The following is a 21,171-nucleotide window of genomic DNA, read 5'->3' as shown; positions in this document are numbered from 1 at the left end:
AATGAACAGAGAGAATATCTGGACGTTGCTTGATCCACCCCCCCTTCTCTCTCTTCTGTCTCTTTCTCTCTCTCTCTCTCTCTCTTCTGGTCATCGCTCCAAGCATTGCACAAACTAGCTTATGCTTCCCATGGAAAGACATACAAGAAGCAGAACTCTCACACATACAAACACAAAACATGAGTAACCTTTTAAAGTATTAACAGACTCCCTTTCTCCTTCCTTCACGCATCTCTTTCCCTTTCTCTTTCTTTTTCCTTCTCTTTCTCTCTTTCCTCTTCTCTTTCTCCCTCTCTTCCCCCTTCTTTCTTTCTTTCTTTCCTCTTCTCTTTCTCTTTTCCTGTTTTTCCTTCTTTTTCTCTTTCCTCTTCTCTTTCTCCCTCTCTCTCTCTCCTTCCCCCTTCTCTTTCTCCTTTCTTCTTCTCTTTCTTCCTCTTTCCCCTTCTTTCTCTCTTTCCTCTTTTCTTTCTCTATCCCCTTCTCTCTCTTTCATTTTTCTCCCTCTCTTTCACTCATTCTTTCCCCTTCTTTCTGTCTTTGCCCTTCTCTCTCTTCCCCCTTTCCCCTTCTCTCTTTCTCTCAACTACCCCCTCTCTCTTTCCCTCAATGTTTCCCCTTCACTTTCTTTCTCTGTCTTTCCTCTTCTTGCTCTCTTTCACTCACTTGCTCGCCTTCTTTTTCTCTCTTTTCCCTTCTCTCTCTTTCACTCACTCTTTTCCCTTCCTTTCTCTCTCTTTCCCCTTCTCTACCTTTCCCTCACTCTTCCTCTCTCTCGCTCTCTCTTGCCCCTTCTCTCTCTTTCCCTCACTGTTTCCATCTTTCTCTCTCTTTCCTTCAATTTTTCCCCTTCTCTCTCTCTTTTCCCTTTCTCTCCCTCTTTCCCTCAGTCTTTCCCTTCTCTTTCTGTTCCCTTTCTCTCCCTCTTTCCCTCAGTCTTTCCCCTTCTCTTTCTCTCTCTTTTCCCTTTCTCTCCCTCTTTCCCTCAGTCTTTCCCCTTCTCTTTCTCTCTTTTCCCTTTCTCTCCCTCTTTCCCTCAGTCATTCCCCTTCTCTTTTTCTTTCTTTTCCCTTTCTCTCCCTCTTTCTTTTATCTCTTTTTCCTCTTTTCTCTGTCTCTGAATTCCTCTTTCCTTTCTCTCTCTTTCCCTTTCTCTTTCCTTTGCTCTTTCCCCTCTATTCTTTCTAATTCCCACCCTCTTTCCTCTTCTCTTCCTCTGCCCCCCCCCTCTTTTTCACTAGTTTCCTCTCTATATTAATATCTCTCTCCTTCCCTCTCTCTGTTGCTCTCTCTCTCTCTCCCCTCCCTCTCTCTGTCTCCTGGTAATCACTGCAAGTACTGCACTTATTCTTATGCTTCCCATGCAGAGACACACAAGGAGCAGAACACACACGCACGTCCCCCCCATCCCCTCCAGAATCAGGGTGAATGGTCATACTCTCACACAGCTGGTTCAGGTTAGCAGTGTGATGTGCTGAAGGTTCTCCTGGCAGCTGGATCATAGTCTCCCTCCAAACATAGAAACAAAGGCAACCACTGGCCAGATACAGCTAATGAAGTCTGACCTTACTGTTCTCCAACATTAATAACTATTACACTATTTTCACTCAGTGTAGCGTCATTATGGGGCATAATAAGGTCTCAGACGCTTTGTGTCCAAAAAACAGAGCACTGACACCCTACATTTACATATATCATATCCAAAATATGCAATTTTGAACTGCACTCAAGCAAAACTTTAAGTGAGTGGATATGGTACAGCGGCAGACTGAAAAGATTTAATAAGCCATTCAGTTCAGGTCACCATCACAGATGATTATGCTTCTCTTTAACATATTACAGCTCTGAATTCCAGGCAGTATTGTAAGCTGGATGTGAGATACTTAGCGACCAAAAAAGGATTTACTATGCTTTCATCTGCATAGAACCTATTTAGGGGTCCATTACAGAGTATTGTACATCATGGTTGAATGAACTTTTATCTTTGTGAAAATAAACATTTATAAATAAAGGAACTAAATGAGTATGAATTAATATGTAAACATTATGTGAAGCTATATAAAGTTTCACACTCCAGTCCGTATCTGGATACTAAGCTGCAAAAACAGCCTATTTTGTATTCATTGTTCATTTAAATATATGTCAGCCTACAGCAGTTTAGCCCCGCCCATTCATATTAAATTGTAAGGTATGTTTAAGCTGTGAGTATTGTTTGAATGAGGCACAATACAGTGCAGACAACCAACACAGAGCACAGTAGAAAAAAAAGTATATATATGTATATGTATATATATACATGTAAATAATATTAGTGCACTTCCACAGCCTACTGAAAACTACTAAACATATATAAATATCATAAGTAAAAATAAATTAGACCACAATAAATTACATGATTACCACTGTATAGTGAAGGGGTGTGCTGGATTTATAACACAAGACAAAACGAGAGCATCACTGCAAAACAGAATTTGGCACAATCATCGTTTTATCTCGATTATCTTGCTTTCATAATCGCTGGAAGCCAAAATCGTGATTAAAAATAAAATTCGATTAATCGGCCAAACCTAGTAGGTAGACATACAACAACTAACTGTGAAAATTACATAAGCTTTTATCTGTATAGAACCTGTATGTTACCACCATAGAAAGTCATGCATGTGCTTATTTAATATACGTACACTTTACTGTAAGGCAGCGTTTGTTAGGCTACATGCTACATAACACAAAATCCATTAATGACAACTGGCATAAACCTACATTAGCATTTGTAAAGCTTATTCCAACAAGCATCTGTTATAAAGGCTGATTAGGTCAATTTTGATGTCATTTCACCCCAAAAAGTGTTATGATCACAGCGTTTTAACAAGCATTTACCTGAAAAAAGAAAAAACAAGTATCTCCAGAACAGTAACTTTACAGGAGAGTCGAAAACATTCTTAACTTTCAACGTAAGTCAAAGTAAAGGGGTTTTATTCCAAGCAGTTTTGGAGCATTTCTATTGGTTCATTCATCATGAAATTTTCATACAATGTAGGGGGACAACTACTGTTTTTAAACCATAGAAATGAGATGTTTTTCTTTGAACAGCAATGATATGCTGGTATATCACAGAAGATCTTACCTTTGTTTGATATGCAACACTTATGCTACCATTTCAATACAAGCAACTCTGCAAGCTGCACATGTGAATATGGTTTAGGAGCATGACGATTTGGCTTGCACTGATACCATCAGTCTTCATTCATGCCGAACAGCAGCAGCAGCAGCATTAGTTCCTCGCACTGATATTATACATCTTCTTTACATTATTATATAATTAGACGTCTCATATTAAATTACTGTTCGATTATACAACCACAGAATTAGACTCAGACTCACCTCAACAAGAAACATACTGAATTCCATATGGTGACCAAAATGACTGGTAAAACCTAATAAGCTATGTAGAACCTGTTTCATACATGCATATGATATACAGACAGAGACAACATGTGACACAATCATATACCCACCCTTACATTATACATAAACATTTTCAATAGAAAAACCACATTCGGTTCCTTAAAGAACATTTCAGTGGATTATTCTTTAAAGAACCATTTGTGTAAATGAGAGGCATACGTGTGCAGAACCTTTTAAGTTTAAAGAATCTCTACATAGTGTAGATGTTCTAGGAAGAACCCTAAAGATAAGGAACCTTTACATTAAATAAAGATTCTTTAAACTGTCAAACATACAAATTTCTATTTCGAATATGTTTCTTTAGGGAAGTTAAAGAACCAGTTGGGCACCTTTTTTTAGACTTCTCTTTTAAAAAAGTGGTTCTTTAAGAGTTCTTTAGTAAAGGCAGTGGATAGGTATAGAACTGTGACAACATAAAGAACCTTTGGAATGCATCAGTGGTTCTTTGTATGGTTTAATGTTTCTTCTCTATGATGAACAACCTGTGGATATGGTTCTTGACAAATGGTTTGTATAGCACCAAAAAGGGCTGCTATTGTTAGAAGTCATAGAACCTTTTTGGAGTATAGAAGACGTTTCAAGAACCTCCACATAATGTAAAGATTCTTGGAAGAACCCTGAACTTGGTAAGGAACCTTCATTATGTAAACGTTCATTAAACCTTTAAAAGGTTTTTCTGCTTCATCTGTCTTTCAGTCATGGTTCTTTAGGGAACCAGAAGTTGTTCTTCTATGGTATTACTCAAAGAACCATTTGTGGCATTTTGTTTTAAGAGTGCCCTTAAAAAAGTGGTTCTTCAAGGGTTCTTTAGTAAACAAGGGTTCTTTAGTAAACAAACAAACCTTTTCAAAAAGGCTCTATATAAACCCATCTAAAGCACATTCTCCATTAATCTGAACAACCTTTCATGATTCAAAGAACCCTTTAATTATGCAAAGTGTTCTTTAAGTGTTCATGATTCTATATAGAACCATTTTCTTTACTAAAGAACCCTTGAAGAACCATCTTTTTTAAGAGTGCGGACATATATAAAACCATACATTATGTGTAGGACAGATCAAAGAACAATTTGAATGCATAAATGGTTCTTTGCATGGTCAAATGGTTCTTCTCTCTGATGGAAAACCTGTTGTGTATGGTTCTTTAGAGAACCTTTAAAAATGGTTTTGTATAGCACCACAAAGGGAGTCATAGATTGTTTTTGTACTATTTAGATTCCATTTTGGAGTGTAGTTGTTTATGCTTTTTAATAAGCTATAACTTACAGGTAACCCTGCACACCAGACAGATGAATGTGCTTTAGGATTATGGTTGATATGCTGCAGCCTGTTTAGGTTACCATCATAAAGGAACATGCTTTTGTTTAGTACCCTGTAACTTAATATGCTCTAAACTGCTCGCTCTCTCGACTAACTCTGCAAGCTGGAGTATGTGCATATAGTTTAAGAACATGAGGATTTCCTCTAGCATTGGTATCACAAGCCTCCATTCGTGCCTAACAACATCACTAGACTGAGCCTCACCTCAGGAAGAAGCAGTATCAGTTTCATTAGAGACAAAACTGCAAACTGGATACAGAGTTCCATATGGTGACCAAAATGATTTCAAGCTTTTATAGAACTTAATAAGCTATATAGAACCTGTTTCATACATGTGGCATGTGGGCTGTAAGTGTCACCCTCATACATACCCTTAAAAAGTGGCTCTTCAGGGGTTTTTTAGTATGCATGCAAATGTTTGGGTGTCCCTGGTCAAATGACATGTTTTGTAGTACACAGAAAGCACATTTTAATGCATGCTTGCTGTCTATTTGCTGAATTTAACATTTAGGAAAAAAAAAAAGCCTTAAAATGTGGCCTGTGAAAAAGTAATGGCACCCTTAAATCTGTATGTTTTACTATTTTTTTTACAATATATTATACTCCGAAAGTCAGCAAAGAATAGAAAGTGTGCACTATAATGGAGAAAAATGCCACACTGAAGTCTGTTGCCTGTAGAGGATGTGTTCATTTAGTTTCACAAGACATGCAATTTGGTATAGAACTGTATAGAACACTGATAACTTAAAGAACCTTTTAAAATAAGTTCTACATAGCACCAAAAAGGGTTTTGCTATTGTTACAAGTAACAAAACCCCTTTGCTGGTGCTATATGGTGTAGAAGCTCATGCTTTACAGTATGCCAAGACTTCATTACAAGCAGTTCTGCGCACTGTACACATGAATATGGTTTATGAATATGGTTTATCATGAGCATAGAGGATCATGCGTTTAATTCTCTGCAAGCTGGACAAGAGCATATAATCTCAGAGCACGAGGACTTTCCCTTTCCCCTTGCACTGGTATCACAAGGCTCCATTCGTGCACAGCAGCATCACCAGACCGAGACTCACCTCAGGAAGAAGTAGTAGTTGTTGTTCTCCACCACGCTGTACGAGTAGCAGGGGAAGTAGCCCAAGCCGGTGACGTTGAAGCGCGAGCCCGCGGGAACCTCCAGCATGCTGCCCCACGCCTGGTCGCACAGCAGCTCGATCTCGGCCGAGAAGAAAAGCCCCCCCGCGTCGTCCTGCCAGGGCAGGTAGTTGTAGACGCTGTACGGCTGCTCCTTGTGCACGGCGAGCACGCGCGCGAACACGATGATCTCGGCCAGCTCCGCGCGGCACGCCTCGCTCTGCGGCCGCCAGTCGTGCGCGAGCTGGCAGCTCGAGGAGGCGCGCGCGCACCACGACACGGTCAGCAGCAGCAGCAGCAGCGCCAGCAGCGCGCGAGCGGCCATCGCGCGGCAGACACAGCACGGCCCGGTTAAAGGGACCATGTGCGGAGCGCGATGTGCAACATCCAACGCCCCCCTCCCAGCCCCCTCATTACCCCACCTACCCCATCATTACCCCACCTACCCCAGCGTCCCACCCCCATTCAGAGGCGGGCAGGGCATTCTACAAGCAGGGAAGGGCAAATACACCCAAATACGGGCTTTTTACACGGGCAAAACGAAATTTGTATATATATATATATATATATATATATATATATATATGTCAGGACCCCCACAGGACCACCAAAGAGCAAGTATTACTTGGGTGGTGAATCATTCTCAGCACTGCAGTTACGCTGACGTGGTGGTGGTGGTGTGTTGCACTGGTATGAGTGGATCAGACACAGCAGTGTTGCTGGAGTTTTTCAACACCTCAGTGTCACTAATGGACTGAGAATCGTCCACCAACCAAAAACGTCCAGCCAACAGCGTCCTGTGACCACTGATGAAGGACTAGAAGACGACCAACACAAACTGCAGCGACAGATGAGCTACTGTCTCTGACTTAACATCTACAAGGTGGACCAACAAGGTAAGAGGGTCTAATAGAGTGGACAGTGAGTGGACACAGTGTTTAAAAACTCTAGCAGCACTGCTGTGTCTGATCCACTCATACCAGCGCAACATGCACTAATACACCACCACCACCATGTCAGTGTCACTGCAGTGCAGAGAATGATGCACCACCCAAATAATACCTGCTCTGTGGTGGTCCTGTGGTGGTCCTGTGACCACTGAAGAACAGGGTAAAAGGTGTCTCGCAAGGTTTGCGGGGAAACAGATGGACTACAGTCTGTAATTGTAGAACTACTACGTGCACCTATATGGTAAGTTGAGCTGATAAAACAGACAGTGAGTGTAGAAACAAGGAGGTGTACTTAATGTTATAGTTGATCTGTGTGTTAACATATAACAAATATCTATATTTGTATAGGCAAATATTTACAAATTAATATTTGTAAGACTTATTCCAGCCTTAAAATGTGTAAATATTTCCTTTTTTATTTCCACAATTTCTACATTTTCCTTAACGTTACTAAAGGCCTATTTAGGGACAAACATTGCAAATTAGCACATAACTATAAATATTATGATGTCTGACAACACACAGTTCTTTGCAATGCTCATGCTATATGCTTATATGTCTCCCTATTAATTTAAGATATAAAGTAATAAATAAATATATTGCTGTTGCTGGAAGAAAACCTCGTATCTCCAAAATGGTAACTTTACAGGAGAAGGAAAAACCTACTTTACTTTTAAAGTCAATGGAACTAGAATTTTTTCCAAGTCATTTTGGGTCATTTCTTTTAATCGATTCATCATGAAATTTTCATACATTGTAAAGAGCAACATGTATTTTTAAAATGTCAAAAACTGAAAAAATGTCAAAAGTGGAGATACAAGGTTTTCTTCCGATGACAGCGATATGTAAATTACCTGTGTTCTGATTCACCGCATTCAAAAGGCAGCCCAGGATGAAACACTCTATATAACTTCAGTGTGAATGGGGTGGGGCTAAACTGCTGTAGACTGATTAGGTGAATTTATTGTTGTTGTCGGGACAAAATCTTATATCTCAGTTTTTGTTGTTTTTCATTTTTTGACATAATTTGAAAATGGCACTTGCCCTTTATGTTGTGTCCAATTTTTACTATGAATGGACCAACAGAAATGCTCCAAAATCTGTCCATTTACATCCGTTAAAAGCCACGATTTTTTTCCTCGTCCTGTAAAATTGCCTTTTTGGAGATACAAGGTTTTGTTCTGGTAACAGCGATATGTAAAGCTAATGAGTTAAAGGTCAAGAATAGATTTCCCTAATAGATTTACCAGCACATAAAATGTTCTTAGGTACCTGACTGGCTAAGAACAAAATGGATCTTCACCATGTTTTAAGCTATATGTCAGACATTTTTCTAGTGTCAGAATTGTAAAATGGAACTCTAGAGGGATTTTGAGGGAACTACAATTTCATTGGCATTTCTAGTGAACATGGTAGATGAGTTAAATGTGTATCAAACTGCACTGGAAATCTCTTGTTACTAAGCAGTGTGTGTGTGCTTTGGGGTCCCTAAAACAGCCACGCCTGCAGTGAAGAACCACTGATAGTTCTCACCACATCGGGGAGGGAAAAACATAATTGCCCCCAGAACTTTGATATTTGCCTAAGGTTTAAATTGGATAAAAAGGATAAAAGATTTTAATAAATGTGAAGATAAGATGAGGCTTAGCTAATGTTAGCAATTCAAATTTCCTTGCTACACTGATAGAAATAAAGGTTCTGTGCAGGTACATTTTTCATTAATCAAGGTACAAACAATGTAGATGTGCCCTTAAAGGTGGTTGTAAGATCCAATGGTGTATCTTAAATATGTTTTTCCAGGTGAAAAGTACATATTTGTTCCTTTTTTATAACCCAATGTTTTAAAACAGAACAAGAAAATAAAAAGCCTGGAGACGAGACGGGGTGTGTGGAGTCGGTACAACTTACAAAATAAAATTTCAATGAATTATGGTACATAATGGATTGTGTTCCCTGACTAAAGGTACCGAGATGTGCTCTTGAGGGTACCACCCCAGTGACAAGAGGGGTACTGCCCCAGTGACAATTCACTACCTTTTTTTCTTAGAGTGTAAGGTCAAAGATAATTAATGTTATACTCGTTATTTTTGCCAGACTTGGAATTGGAATCCGAATCGACTCCAAATTTTCTAGACTACCTGGTGAATATTGAGACAAGTTGATGATTATTTGCTTATTGATCCATGTGTTTCTCTGCTGTTTAGTGAACTAAATGGTTCTCCCATATAGCACAACTCTAATATAAGAGCAGGGATCTATTTGGTCACAGCAACTGTGTATGACCCGAGAAGGCTTCGGGCTCCAGAACTGTATGACGGATTATGACAGAGCACTTCTTGAAATGGCCTGTTCTGTCTGGGTCACTTTTTATCAGGCTTGGCTCAAACAATATTTTGAAAAAAATAGTCAATTATTTGGTAATATAGGTAATTATTATTAGATATATTATTGGGCAAATAGATAATTATTTCAAGATACTAAATCACAACTACAGAAAAAGAAGAGAAAAAACAACATAGGCATTTTTTTATTCTCTACCTGACAAGAATGGGCTTAAAGAGAGTTACATAAAAATTCTGATTGTACTATATGGAAAAGAGAGAGAAAGAGAGAGAGAGAGAGAGAGAGAGAGAGAGAGAGAAAGACTGACTTTTGGTACCCCTGTACTTGTACCCTCCGACATAACATTGACAAAAACATGCCACAAACATTTGATGGCAGATGTCACAAGCTGTCCTGAACTGTTCTGACAAATTTAGCTTAGTGATGTTCCACACTGTTTACCATCACCAGTAATTGTCACAACAGATGCCATAATGTTCGTTTAAAGCTTATGTCACAAGCTTATATTTGCTGCGTACTGTACTCAGCCATCATGATATCAAACATTATGATATCTGTCATGACAAACACCTGCAGTGGTAACATGACTGTTTTATTTTATTATTAAATAAAAATCTGTCATGACATCTCATGACAGCATATGACATGTTTATTGCTTGGTTATGTGAATGAGTGTGTTTACATGCACTTTCTGTAGTTATCTGATTATTCAAGTGGTCATGTAAACAGCATACTCAGATTTCTTAGATTGGAGCAAGGTCTAAAAATCCAATTAAGGAATCCGATAAAGAGAGCTTAATTTTAGCTCTCTGATTTCTCAGCGCATGTAAATTCTTACTCAGATTTCTTTCGGATTTCTCAGTCTGCGCATAACAGACAGGAAATAACCAAGTAGCGTTGCTGCGAGACGGCAGCAAAAACACTTCTGGAGCGACACTGAAACCAACTACATGCTCGAAATGAAGGATTTAAATATTTATCATCACGTGAACCCGGAATTTTCCAATCGTATGACTACTCAAAAGCATGTAAACGCATTGATTTCTGACAAAACCTGATTTTCTGTTGTTATCGGATTGCTAAGTGCAAGTAAATGTACAGTAGAATTCAAGTAAAGTTTTACCAAACTCTTTAGTTGCCTGCATTACATCCTGTTTAACAACATATGGTGCTTTCTCACTTTCAGATTTAACACTGCTTTACCATTATCAACATTACCCATACAAACTCAGAAGACACATGTATGTTCTGGATAGTAAACAAAATGGCTATATTTGCATTGTAGACATTGTAGACAAGGAACCCCTGGGTCTATCACCAGATCTAAGTATGTAAGTTTCTTTACAGTGCACCATCACATCAATTCACTCTGAATGACTTTAAGTCTTAACAACTGAAGTACGCAGTAATTTTGTAAAATGTGTGGAACTCCTTTTGTGGTGGTTGGCCTTGGGCGTGAAGGAGAAAATGGATAAGAAAACTTTTGCAAGGAGTTTTACTGCCCCTTAGTGGTGCTAGTTTACTCTATTAAATAGCTTGTTAGTAATATATTTACTTTAAATAAATAAGCACTGAGTATATTTTTAGTTGATGCAAATGCTATTTGTTTATTTTAAAGTGCTTTTTTAAGGTGTCCTGCCACATGAAGTAACTGTGTGTGTGTGGTTTACTACTCTATATGTGTCCTTGCGTGCGTCCTTCCTAGGTACAACGTGCAGAAAAGAGGGCAGAACATTAAAACCAGGTAACACTTTTGAAAAACTGAAATGTACAGAATATGTAGCCATTAACCAGGTACAAACTGTTACAGCAGGTATGTTACCATGGCAATAGATCATCCACTTCAACTCAGTAAGAGGTTGTTAATGAGCTGATTTGTTGGATCAGGCGAGGCCTTCTGGACCAGGGATGGGAACCGCTGGTCTACACAGTTCAGACCCTGTGATAGTGGTGTTGAGTGTGAGGGCCTAACACACCAAGCTGGTGGTGCCAACAAGGCTTTCACCAGCTCATTGCTCTTGAACACACAGCAAAGTCTACACTCTCGAAAAAGAAGGTTCTTCAAGGGTTCTTTAGCAAAGGCAATGGCTCAGTTTAGAATCATGAGTGCCTAGGTGGTCCTCTGCATGGTGAAATTGTTCCTCAGATTGATGAAGAATGTATTGTACATGGTTCAATACAGAACTATTTCAAAAAAATGGTTCCATACAGCACCAAAAGAGTTTTTCTATTATTACAAGACTGACGTTGTAAGCTTCACATAGAGTACGTTTACAAGCACTTAATGATCTGATAACTGCAGAAAATCAGATTTTGTCAGTAATCCGATCAACACGTTTACATGCACTTGAGTAATCAGACAACGGGAAACTCTGGATCTACATGAGTCTTGCAGTAATCGGATTTCTGCTTTGCAACCAGCCAATAAACTCACAGAAGAAGACATGATGTAAATGTAATGTAAAATTCAAACTTTCATGCCGCTTTTTTTAAAACATTGTGCCACTTTCCCTGAAAATATGAACATACAGCATCTAGAAGATTTAAATCCTTCATTTTGTCAAGCATGTAGTTAGTTTCAGCATCACTCCAAAAGCATTTTGCTGCCATCTCACGGCAAAGTCACTTGCTTTTTTTCCAATACCGTGGTCTGTTTTGTGCAGACTGAGAAATCTGAAAGAAATCAGAGTAAGAGTTTACAAGCACTAAGAAATCTGTTTACTGAGCTAAAATCCATCTTTCTTTATCAGATACCTTAATTGACTTTCTAGACCTTTCTCCGATCTAAGAAACTTGACTATGCTATTTATGCGATCATTAGAATAATCAGATAACGGCAAAAATCTGATTATGATCGGACTATTGAGTGCATGTAAATGCACTCATAGTTTTAGTGAAGTTTGCAATGTCTCGATATGAGGATTAGGATATACATAGTGTTTCACTTTGTCATGATTGATGTTAACTGTCTTGGTTTTGTTTTGTTGATACACTTGTGTTTTTCATGAATGTATTTGGTGTAATTATGGGATTAATATGAAGTGGGCAGGCTACCCCTAAACTGACTGACCCCCAATCTCACTGAATGATGTAAGTTGACTTTACTCATGAATGCATCATTGAAAAAGATATTGGATTAATTGAAATGAACAACTTAACCTGTTTAGTACGATGAATTAAGATTCCCTCATGAATTGTAGCTAGTTTTAATATTATTGGGCCACAGAGCCACTCCTGTACTTTTCAATGGATGCATAGTTTGAGCACATAGGTGAGCACGGTGAGGTGAGAGTTCACCACAAGTACTGATATATAATACAAAGACACAAAGACACAGGTTTGTGTCTTCTGTCATTAGCTCTAGGAGAACTCTGCACTATATCAAGTATTGCCAGACTTGCCTTGGGATTGGTTACTAGGTCAATGCTAGCGCCTTGATAGGTGGTTGCTAAAGTGTCGCTAAGTGGCTGCTAAGGTATCCAAAGTGGTTGCTAAGGTGTTACTAAGTGTTTCCTATGTTTTTTCCACGTGGATGCTGAGGTGCTTGGTGGTTGCTAAAAAGTTGCCAAGTGGTATCTAAGGTGTCGCTAGGCTGTTGCTGTGCTATCCAATGTGGTTGCTAAGGTGTTGCTAGGCCAGCACAATGTTATCTCATGCAGCTGCTAAGGTATCGCTAAGCTGTGGCTATGTCATCCCAGGCGGTTGCTAAGGTGTTGCTAGGCCATTACAGTGGTTGCTAGTCTTTGTGCTAGTGTGCATGTGAGTTGGTGCTAGGTGGTTGCTATATTGTCCCATATGGTTGGTAAGGTGTTGCTGTGGTATCTAAGGTGTCGCTTGGCTGTTGCTATGTTATCCAATGTGGTTGCTAAGGTGTTACTAGGCCAGCACAATGTTATCTCATGCAGCTGCTGAGGTATTGCTAAGCTGTGGCTATGTTATCCTGGTTGGTTGCTAAGGTGTAGCTAGGCCATTACAATGTTTCCTAGTCTATGTGCTAGTATGTATGTGAGTTGGCACTAGGTGGTTTTTATATTGTCCCATATGGTTGCTAAGGTGTTGCTGTGGTATCTAAGGTGTGCCTAGGCTGTTGCTATGTTATCCCAGGTGGTTGCTAAGTTGTTACTAGGCCAGCACAATGTTATCTCATGCAGCTGCTGAGGTATTGCTAAGCTGTGGCTATGTTATCCCAGGTGGTTGCTAAGGTGTAGCAAGGCCATTACAATGGTTGCGAGTATGTGTGCTAGTATGTGTGTGAGTTTGTGTGTAATGTCTATTAGGGTCAGTGTGAGAGGTGTTAAATGTGATATAATTAGTGGTAGTTTGATCTGAACTTTCTGAACATTCCACCATTCATTTCCTATTAGGAAAAAAAATTATATTTAAATGAATATTAAACGAATAAACATACATCCAAATGGTTAAAAAGCATAAGCACATTATTTGGTCATTTAATTTATATAGCAGTAAAAACAGTTTAAACCCATCTAGATCATCTAGAGACCAGTGCTAGAAGACGATAGGGAGAAGGAGGTCAGCTATACAGGGGGGTCATTTACATTTGTGGCCATTTAGGGCCTCAAAAGCTAAACCCTGAACTAAATGTATACTGAAATATGTAGTTAGTATGAGATAGCCACTTTGATGTGAGCAGATTTTTTGGAACCAGCTAGAATGTGGTTCTGAGCAGCAGAATCCGGAACATATTGGATGTGTGGAATGGCAATAAAGAGGAAGTTACAACAATCTAGATGAGATGTTATGAAAGCGTTTTTTGCACTTCATGTTTTTCTCCTTCCACCCTTGTTTGCTGCTGCTTTCTCCTAGTATCCCGTTTCCTCCACAGCACCTCTCACCTGGCCCTTGTTTCCCATAGGCTTCCCTCTCACTCTTTCCTGGCTGGCTCACTCTTGCGGCTCGCTGAAGCGTGTCTGCTCCCACGGTATGGCTGTCACCCTTCCAATACTTCCGTATCCCGCATCTCTTAGCAACCTGCCTCCAGGGAGCTGGGTGTATCAGGTGTGGCAGCTGCGAGCGGGCCATTTGAGCCATTGGCATTCTCTCACTCGACTCCAGTGAGGCCACTGGGTGAAGGAAGCAGGTGTTTTTGTCTTGGAGCGGATGGAAAAACAAACCAAAACACTGGCATCTCAGCCACTGGCGGCAAAGTGTTCACACTTTTTCGTTGGCGTGATTTTTGTGCACTTGTTGGAACGCGGTGCGAAGGGGGGAAAAGCCTTGGAAGAGCTTTGTGCAGTATTCACTGCGGACAGCAGATGGCAGCAGACACCACACAAAGTTTTCCAAGCCTTCTGGCACATAAGCGCAGAAATGTTGCCTTAGTTACAGCTGCTTTAGAGCTCATGATCACATCTATTGGTTAAGTTTGTATTTGATTGGACTTTATTGGTTGAATGTGTCCCATTTGCCAGGCTGATTAAATGACCAAAGATAGAAGAGGAAAACCAGCTTATCTCCACTGTGGGCCTTAGCAAAGGTGCAAGGAGCTGATTTTAGCAGTAGTTCATGAGTAAAAAGCACTTTACATAGTAAAAGTAGTTCAGCAGCTGATGAAAAAGGCCAGTGTCTTTAGAGAGCCTTGTTAGTGTACACTAAAAATCGTGGTTCTTTAAGTGTTCTTTAATATAAAGGAAAGGTTCTATTTAGAATTATTTAGATTTCTGTGTAGAACCATTTCATGCTTAAATGGTTCTTTGCATGTTGAAATCGTTCTTTAGATTGATATAGAATGTGTTTTATGTAGTTCTGTATAGAATCGTTTTGAAAATGTTTCTATATACACTCTTAAAAAATATTATTCAAGGGTTCTTTAGTTAAGAAAATGGTTCTATATAGAACCATTAACATTCAAAGAACTCTGCATGATTAAAGGGTTCCTTGCATCATTAAAGTGTTCTTCAGATTGATGGAAAATGTGCATGAATGTGCTATACATGGTTCTATCTAGAACCTTTTTTGACAAGGGTTGTATGTAGCACCTAAAAGGGTTCTTCTATTGTTGCAAATTTGACATTGTAACAATAGAAGAACCCTTTTGGGTGCTATATATAGAACCATTTTCAAAAAGGTTCTATATAGAACCATTTTCAGCACATTCTGCATCAATCAATTGAGAACCATTTCATGATGCAAAGAACCCTTTAATCATGCAAAGGCTTCTTTGAGTGTTAATGGTTCTACATAGAACTGTTTTCTTTACTAAAGAACCCTTAAAGAACAATATTTTTGAGAGTACAATAATAAAATAGAAGAACCCTTTTGGTGCTATATAGAACCATTTTAAAATGTTCTATATCAGTGGTCTCCCACCCTGCAGGAAGGTAGCTCTCCAGGAAGACCACTGTTCTATATAGAGCCATTTACAACCATATATATATATATTCTCCAATTCTCCATCAATCTGAAGAATGTTTTTCAACATGCAAACAATCATTTAAGCATGAAGTTCTATCTAGATAGTGGTTCTATCATGGTTCTAAATAGAACCTTTCACTTTACTAAAGAACCCTTGAAGAACCAGAGGTGCTCATTTCTGCTCCCAAAGATCTACCACCTTGCAGAGGTTGCATCTAATGCTAATCTAACACACCTGATCCAGGTAATGAAGATCTTCAGAGGCATCTGAATATTAGAACCAGGTGTATTTGTTCTCCAGGACCAGGAATGAGCACCCCTGCTTTACAGGAAATGTTCTCAAGTAGTCTATCTACTTAAAAGAAAAACAAAATCAAGACTGGCTATTGCACAATACAAACGCAGACCTCAGAGAAAACCTTTTAATGTGTATATATTGTGTACTTCATTAATTCAATAGTAAGAAGATAAATGAAATAGCTTATATTGAGAAAGAAATAAAATATCAAATACAGAGCCCATATTAGTTTTGTAAAATAGTCATACAATCATACAACAGTGTTTATGCTGTACATAGTAAAAGAAGTGAGTAGTCATTGATACAGAATATTTTAAATGATCATTTTTGATCCGTTAAAATTCACAACAAGGTCAAGATCCAGGTGAAGTTCTAAGGATTTTCCTGTTATACACAAACAATAAAAGGTTTACTGTAATGTAGCTTCAGCACCATCTGTCTACTGTGGAGATACAGGGGTAAAACCGGACAGGATGATCAGCAGCATTCTTGAAAAATAAAATAAAAGCACCAAGGTTTGGAGCACCTCATCTATGTTAATGCATATAATGCCAAGTACTTTATGTGAGAATCTTCTCCGTGTCAGAACGAAACTTTTCATACGCTTTAGAAAGAATTTCATAGTTTGACTATAAAATAAAGATTTATCTCTACATTTACAAGTATTTGATTCATCAAGATGTTAGAGTTCTATATTTAGTTGTTGCAAATAAAGTCAGATTCTGCTTTGCTAGGCCTCTTTGTAACAAAGTGCTCTTGACCGTCTGTGAGATCTGTGGACATGTCTAATGGAATTGGGCCGCATACATGAAATCTTCCCAAAGGCAAAACGTGTCAAGGATTTTAAGACAAATACTGAGTTCTGAGTTCAGAAAAAAATGCAAATCTCAAAAATCTTCCCTGTTTTCTCTGATGATCTCTTAAGAATGTCTCTTTTTAAACTAGGTTATTATAATATTTATCCCTTAGCCCAGTGGATCTCAAACTGGTCCCCCAGGAGGGTCCACATTTTTGCTCCAACCTGACCCACAACACATATTAGATAGAGCAAAAATGTGGACTGGCAGGTGGTCTCTGAGGACCAGTTTGAGAACTACCGATCTAGCCAGTTAATATCCTTTACATTTTAGAGCTTATAATGGAGAGCGCCTGAAACATTTTGAATTTTGAACAGGCATAATTCTTGACATTCGTTAAAAGTTACAGTTTCAGAGGCTTAAATTGTCTAAGACAAGTATGAGATCATTGTAAGATCAAGACAACATGTTTTGTAAGAATTATTCATGTTCTTAAGAGAGAATTGACTAATCTGAATCCCCAGACTTGGTCCTGCAAAGCTGCAAGCATATAAGAAGCACTAGTTGATTGATATTGACAACAAAATCCCTACATAAATTTACATTGGAAGACATTCCTGGAGTCCCTTGGTTTTTTGGGGTCCCTTGGTCTAGTGGATTCTTGCTTGGGGTGCATGGGTTCCAGTTCTAGATTAGCCCCCAAAATATATCAATCTAAAATTTGTAAAACTCTTTTTTATTTGTTTTGATTACCTTTCCTTTTTTACTCAGGGAGTCAGAAGAGCTTTTTTATTTTATTTTTAGGTTTAGTCGGTGTTAAACTTCTAGTTATTTGGTTTATTGTTTTGACATATGCTCGTCCCTGTACACCCCCGTACATCATCCCATCTAGCTTAACATCTTGCCATTGAAACTTTAATAAAATATAAGGAAACCTGGGCTGATTTGGTGTTAAAACAGTGTCCTGCATTTGGTCTGGTGGTGGGTTTGTGGAGAGAGCCCAGTCTCATTTTCTATTCCGACCTGACCATAGAGTGGATCGTAACATTCGTCAAAAATTTACTATGAATTTAGTAGAATTTAGTGAGCTGTCTGCTGAAGTGGGCATCCCAAATACCTCTCTTCAAAATGTTTGCATAATTATAGCCATTCAGAGTGGTTTGATGTGAAATTTTCAAACGTGTAAAGAGTTTAGTGCCTCTAAAAGCTTCTGCACAGAATGAAGTGGCTGAAATGACATTGTTTCACGATAGTTTTAAGGTAAACTTTTAGCCTCAAACATACAGTACATATATATTAAGTCAATTCATGGAGGAAAGGTACATGCAGGGTGGAGTTCACCGGCACGGCAAGAACCAAGCAGACTGCCCATAACTCCACCAGTGGCAAGGCCCCAAGATTGGGCAGTCGTGGGCTGGAGGTTAGGGAACCAGCCTTGTGACCGCTGATTCGATCCCCTGATCTGACAGGACATCTAACTGCTCCCCAGGCACTGTGGATAGGGTTTCACTGCATGGATGGGTTAAATGCGGAGGTGAATTTCCCTGTTTTGGGCTAATAAAGGGGAACTTAACGTAACTTAACTTAGTAACTTATAGTTGGTTTTGGAAAGTAAATAAAATGTCCATATTTGTGTTGTAGACATCACAAGCCTTGGTTCCTATCACTGTAAAGAAATCTGAGTTAGTAAGTTTCTGTACAGTGAACCATTTCACATCTCAATCACTGAATTTTGCAGAAATTTTGAAAAATCAGTGGAATTCTTTTTAACTTTTTAACATTCACCCCATTTTTGAAACAGCATACCCAAGGTACAAGGAGCACTGCTCCCACATACTTTGGGCTACAGTCATGATCTCGGTCTCATTTGAAAGGTAACATTGTCATTTTTTTCCCCAACCATCAGAATAATTGCAGGAATGCAAGGCTTTGAAGGTAAGGGCTCACAGATTTGCTAACGTTTGCTCTTTCGGTGCTTATTTTGCAAATGAGACGATCATAGCTGCAGGAATTGAATCCTGAGATTTTAAGCTTTTTCATGGCATACTGCATCACAGTACTGCTGGACAATTTGATGCATAAAAAGGAAGTATAAAAAAACTGAAGTGAACACTTCAATGGAAGTGTGCTGGTGCTGGTGTGGTGATCTGGAAAAAGCATGTATTTTGAATGTCTGGACAATTCTGGAGATTTAGATTAGGCAAAAGAAAGAAATTCTAACATTTAACGGGTCATTGAAAATTCTTTAGTCTAAAGTTGGGAAGTTTAGGGGGGACAAAAAAAAAACATTTAAGAGCTATTTTTTAAGGCACTTTCGTGAATCCGGCCCATTGATGTCGTTGAGCTGTCACGGCCCAGATACCCCGAGGCTCTCCGTCTGAATTCCCGCAGAGCAGACACATACACGAAATGGCCTGCAGCATTCTGCCCCAGGGCTACATACCTGAACCCTCCTGCCTGGTCTCCCCGAGAGGGGCCTAGAGGAAAAGGAGACAGTGAGATTACATACAAGTGCATGACTGAGCAATTTAATGATTCAGGCTCTTTATCTAGGAGAGAGAGAATCAGACAGTTAGTGATTCAGTGTGATAGAGGAGAGGGCAAGCGAGTGATAGACAGAGAAAGAGAGACGGAACAAGGGAACTCCCAAAGGACGGATTCTGTTACAAGCTCTTTTTCAAGTTATCAAAGGAGGGAGGTGAGCGTGCGGAAAGTGAACAAATGGCCACCTGCTCCACTCTGCTGCAGCACTAAGCTTTCTCAGCTGCTGAATGAAAGCATTAACACTTACAACACGTACGGCACAGTGCAGAAAACAGCCTAACAAGTAGATATAGGTCAGTTCAGTGGAGTACCACTGCATACAAATATTTACATCAGAGACCAGCCGTGAAACGATGAATTGACCATGTTTTCATCATCCCAGGAAAGGGCTATGCCTTTTTCTATGCTTTAGTCCAGCATTCATGCTCTGTTTGCAGGTGTGATTGTCTTACTTTGAGGAGCTCTACTTGAGATCCACCATTGAGGAATGCCTTTGAGTTGTCTTGCTCCTAAAACAAACAAAAACAAGATTGTTTACCATGTTGTCAATGTTTAATCCCAATGGATAACTATGTTTTCGCTTTTGGAAATAAGTGTATTTTTCCAATGCACCTTCCAAAAACAAGTACTGACCCAAACGGGAAACAATGGAACTTCTAGTTCTAGTTCTAGACCTGTGTAAGAGACCATTGGAACCATCATTATAACCTTGCTTAACAGTGTAATTGTCTTTTGGTCATTTTTAGCCACTCTAAAGCATCTAATTTGCTAGTTAGCTTAATTTATTAGGTGACATGAAATGATATACTGCACTGTTCTGTACCCACACACTCACAAAACTGTCTAGAATCACACAGAATCATGTCTAGAGCCGAACAAAGCTTATTTTCTCTCACAATGGTAAAAATATGAGCAAAAAACACCCATTCTGTGGAGGCTAGCATTAACGGTAAGCTTCCTAACTAGCCTTGGTCACCTCAGCAAACTCAAACAAATACAAAGTAATACTAAAAATAGTGATCAACGCATTAAAATGCCATTCTAGTTTACATTCTGATGCACTTATTGATGATGTAGTAGTGCCGAGTGACTTTATCTTCAACAAACTTACTAAGATTTTGTTAGTTGTAGCTCCAAGTTTTACCAAAAAGGAGGAGAAAACCTTCAGTATCATTTGGTCCTGTTGGGCAGTAAATCAGTACATCCTCCATTAGATCCTCCAGAGCTGGAGGGCTGGTGTCCAGCACAGTTTGGTGATTTCTCTGAGCAAATACCTGATTAATTTCTTTATTACCTGCACTAATAGGCGTGTTACGGAATTACCAGACTGTGCTGGATACTCCAGGGCCCTCGAGGACTATGTATTACCATTTTAGTAGTGGTTTAAGTGTTATTACTTAGCTTTGGTACATACACCTGAGAAGGCAAGCAGCTCAGGAGTTGGTTTTGTGCCCAGTGCTGTGAGTTGCACTGACAGAGGGCTGCTTGTAAGTGTGCCACCAGTGTTGGAAAACACTCACATAATCAGAGTTGGCTTCCAGAAGCTCCTCAGCTTCGCTGTCCTCCGAACTGCAGCCACCGTTCACACAGCGGCCGGCACGCCTCTCTCTCCCTGACCGCAGAAAGTCAGTTGCTGATGACCTCCTTAGCAGCGCTGTAACGTCAGTGATGAGTTTAAGTCAATTCTACACCAGTGTCCTTCTGCTGTGTTCAGGCGCTCATCAAAAAGGTTGAATATAAAATACAATAAAGTTTCTATGCAAGGTTTACTAAAATACAGTTGTATGCAGAAGTTTGAACGCCCCCAGGTCAAATTAGGTGTGTAAGTTAACATATGGCATTTTTCTGCAAATTTTAGTGCACAATTCATACTTTTTTACTGAATTTAACATGTTGGAAAAAAAAAAAAACATACAACATAAAAGGTGCTATAACTTTTGCACAAGCTATATTTT

The 21,171-nt window shown here is 39.3% G+C and overlaps 1 protein-coding gene across 1 annotated transcript in view; it reads right to left on the bottom strand.

The window, feature by feature from the left end:
- The window catches only part of ccdc3b (coiled-coil domain containing 3b), a 34,509-nt gene extending 28,272 nt beyond the window's left edge, over positions 1–6,237 (bottom strand). The window contains exon 1 of the mRNA XM_036560181.1: positions 5,855–6,237. Coding sequence (XP_036416074.1) covers positions 5,855–6,237 — 383 coding nt within the window. The remainder of the gene's footprint in view (positions 1–5,854) is intronic.
- Between the last annotated feature and the right edge of the window lie 14,934 nt (positions 6,238–21,171).

Source organism: Colossoma macropomum, unplaced genomic scaffold (assembly GCF_904425465.1).
Source record: "Colossoma macropomum unplaced genomic scaffold, Colossoma_macropomum, whole genome shotgun sequence".
In the NCBI taxonomy this organism is placed as follows: domain Eukaryota; kingdom Metazoa; phylum Chordata; class Actinopteri; order Characiformes; family Serrasalmidae; genus Colossoma; species Colossoma macropomum.
This window is presented reverse-complemented; position numbering and strand designations above follow the sequence as displayed.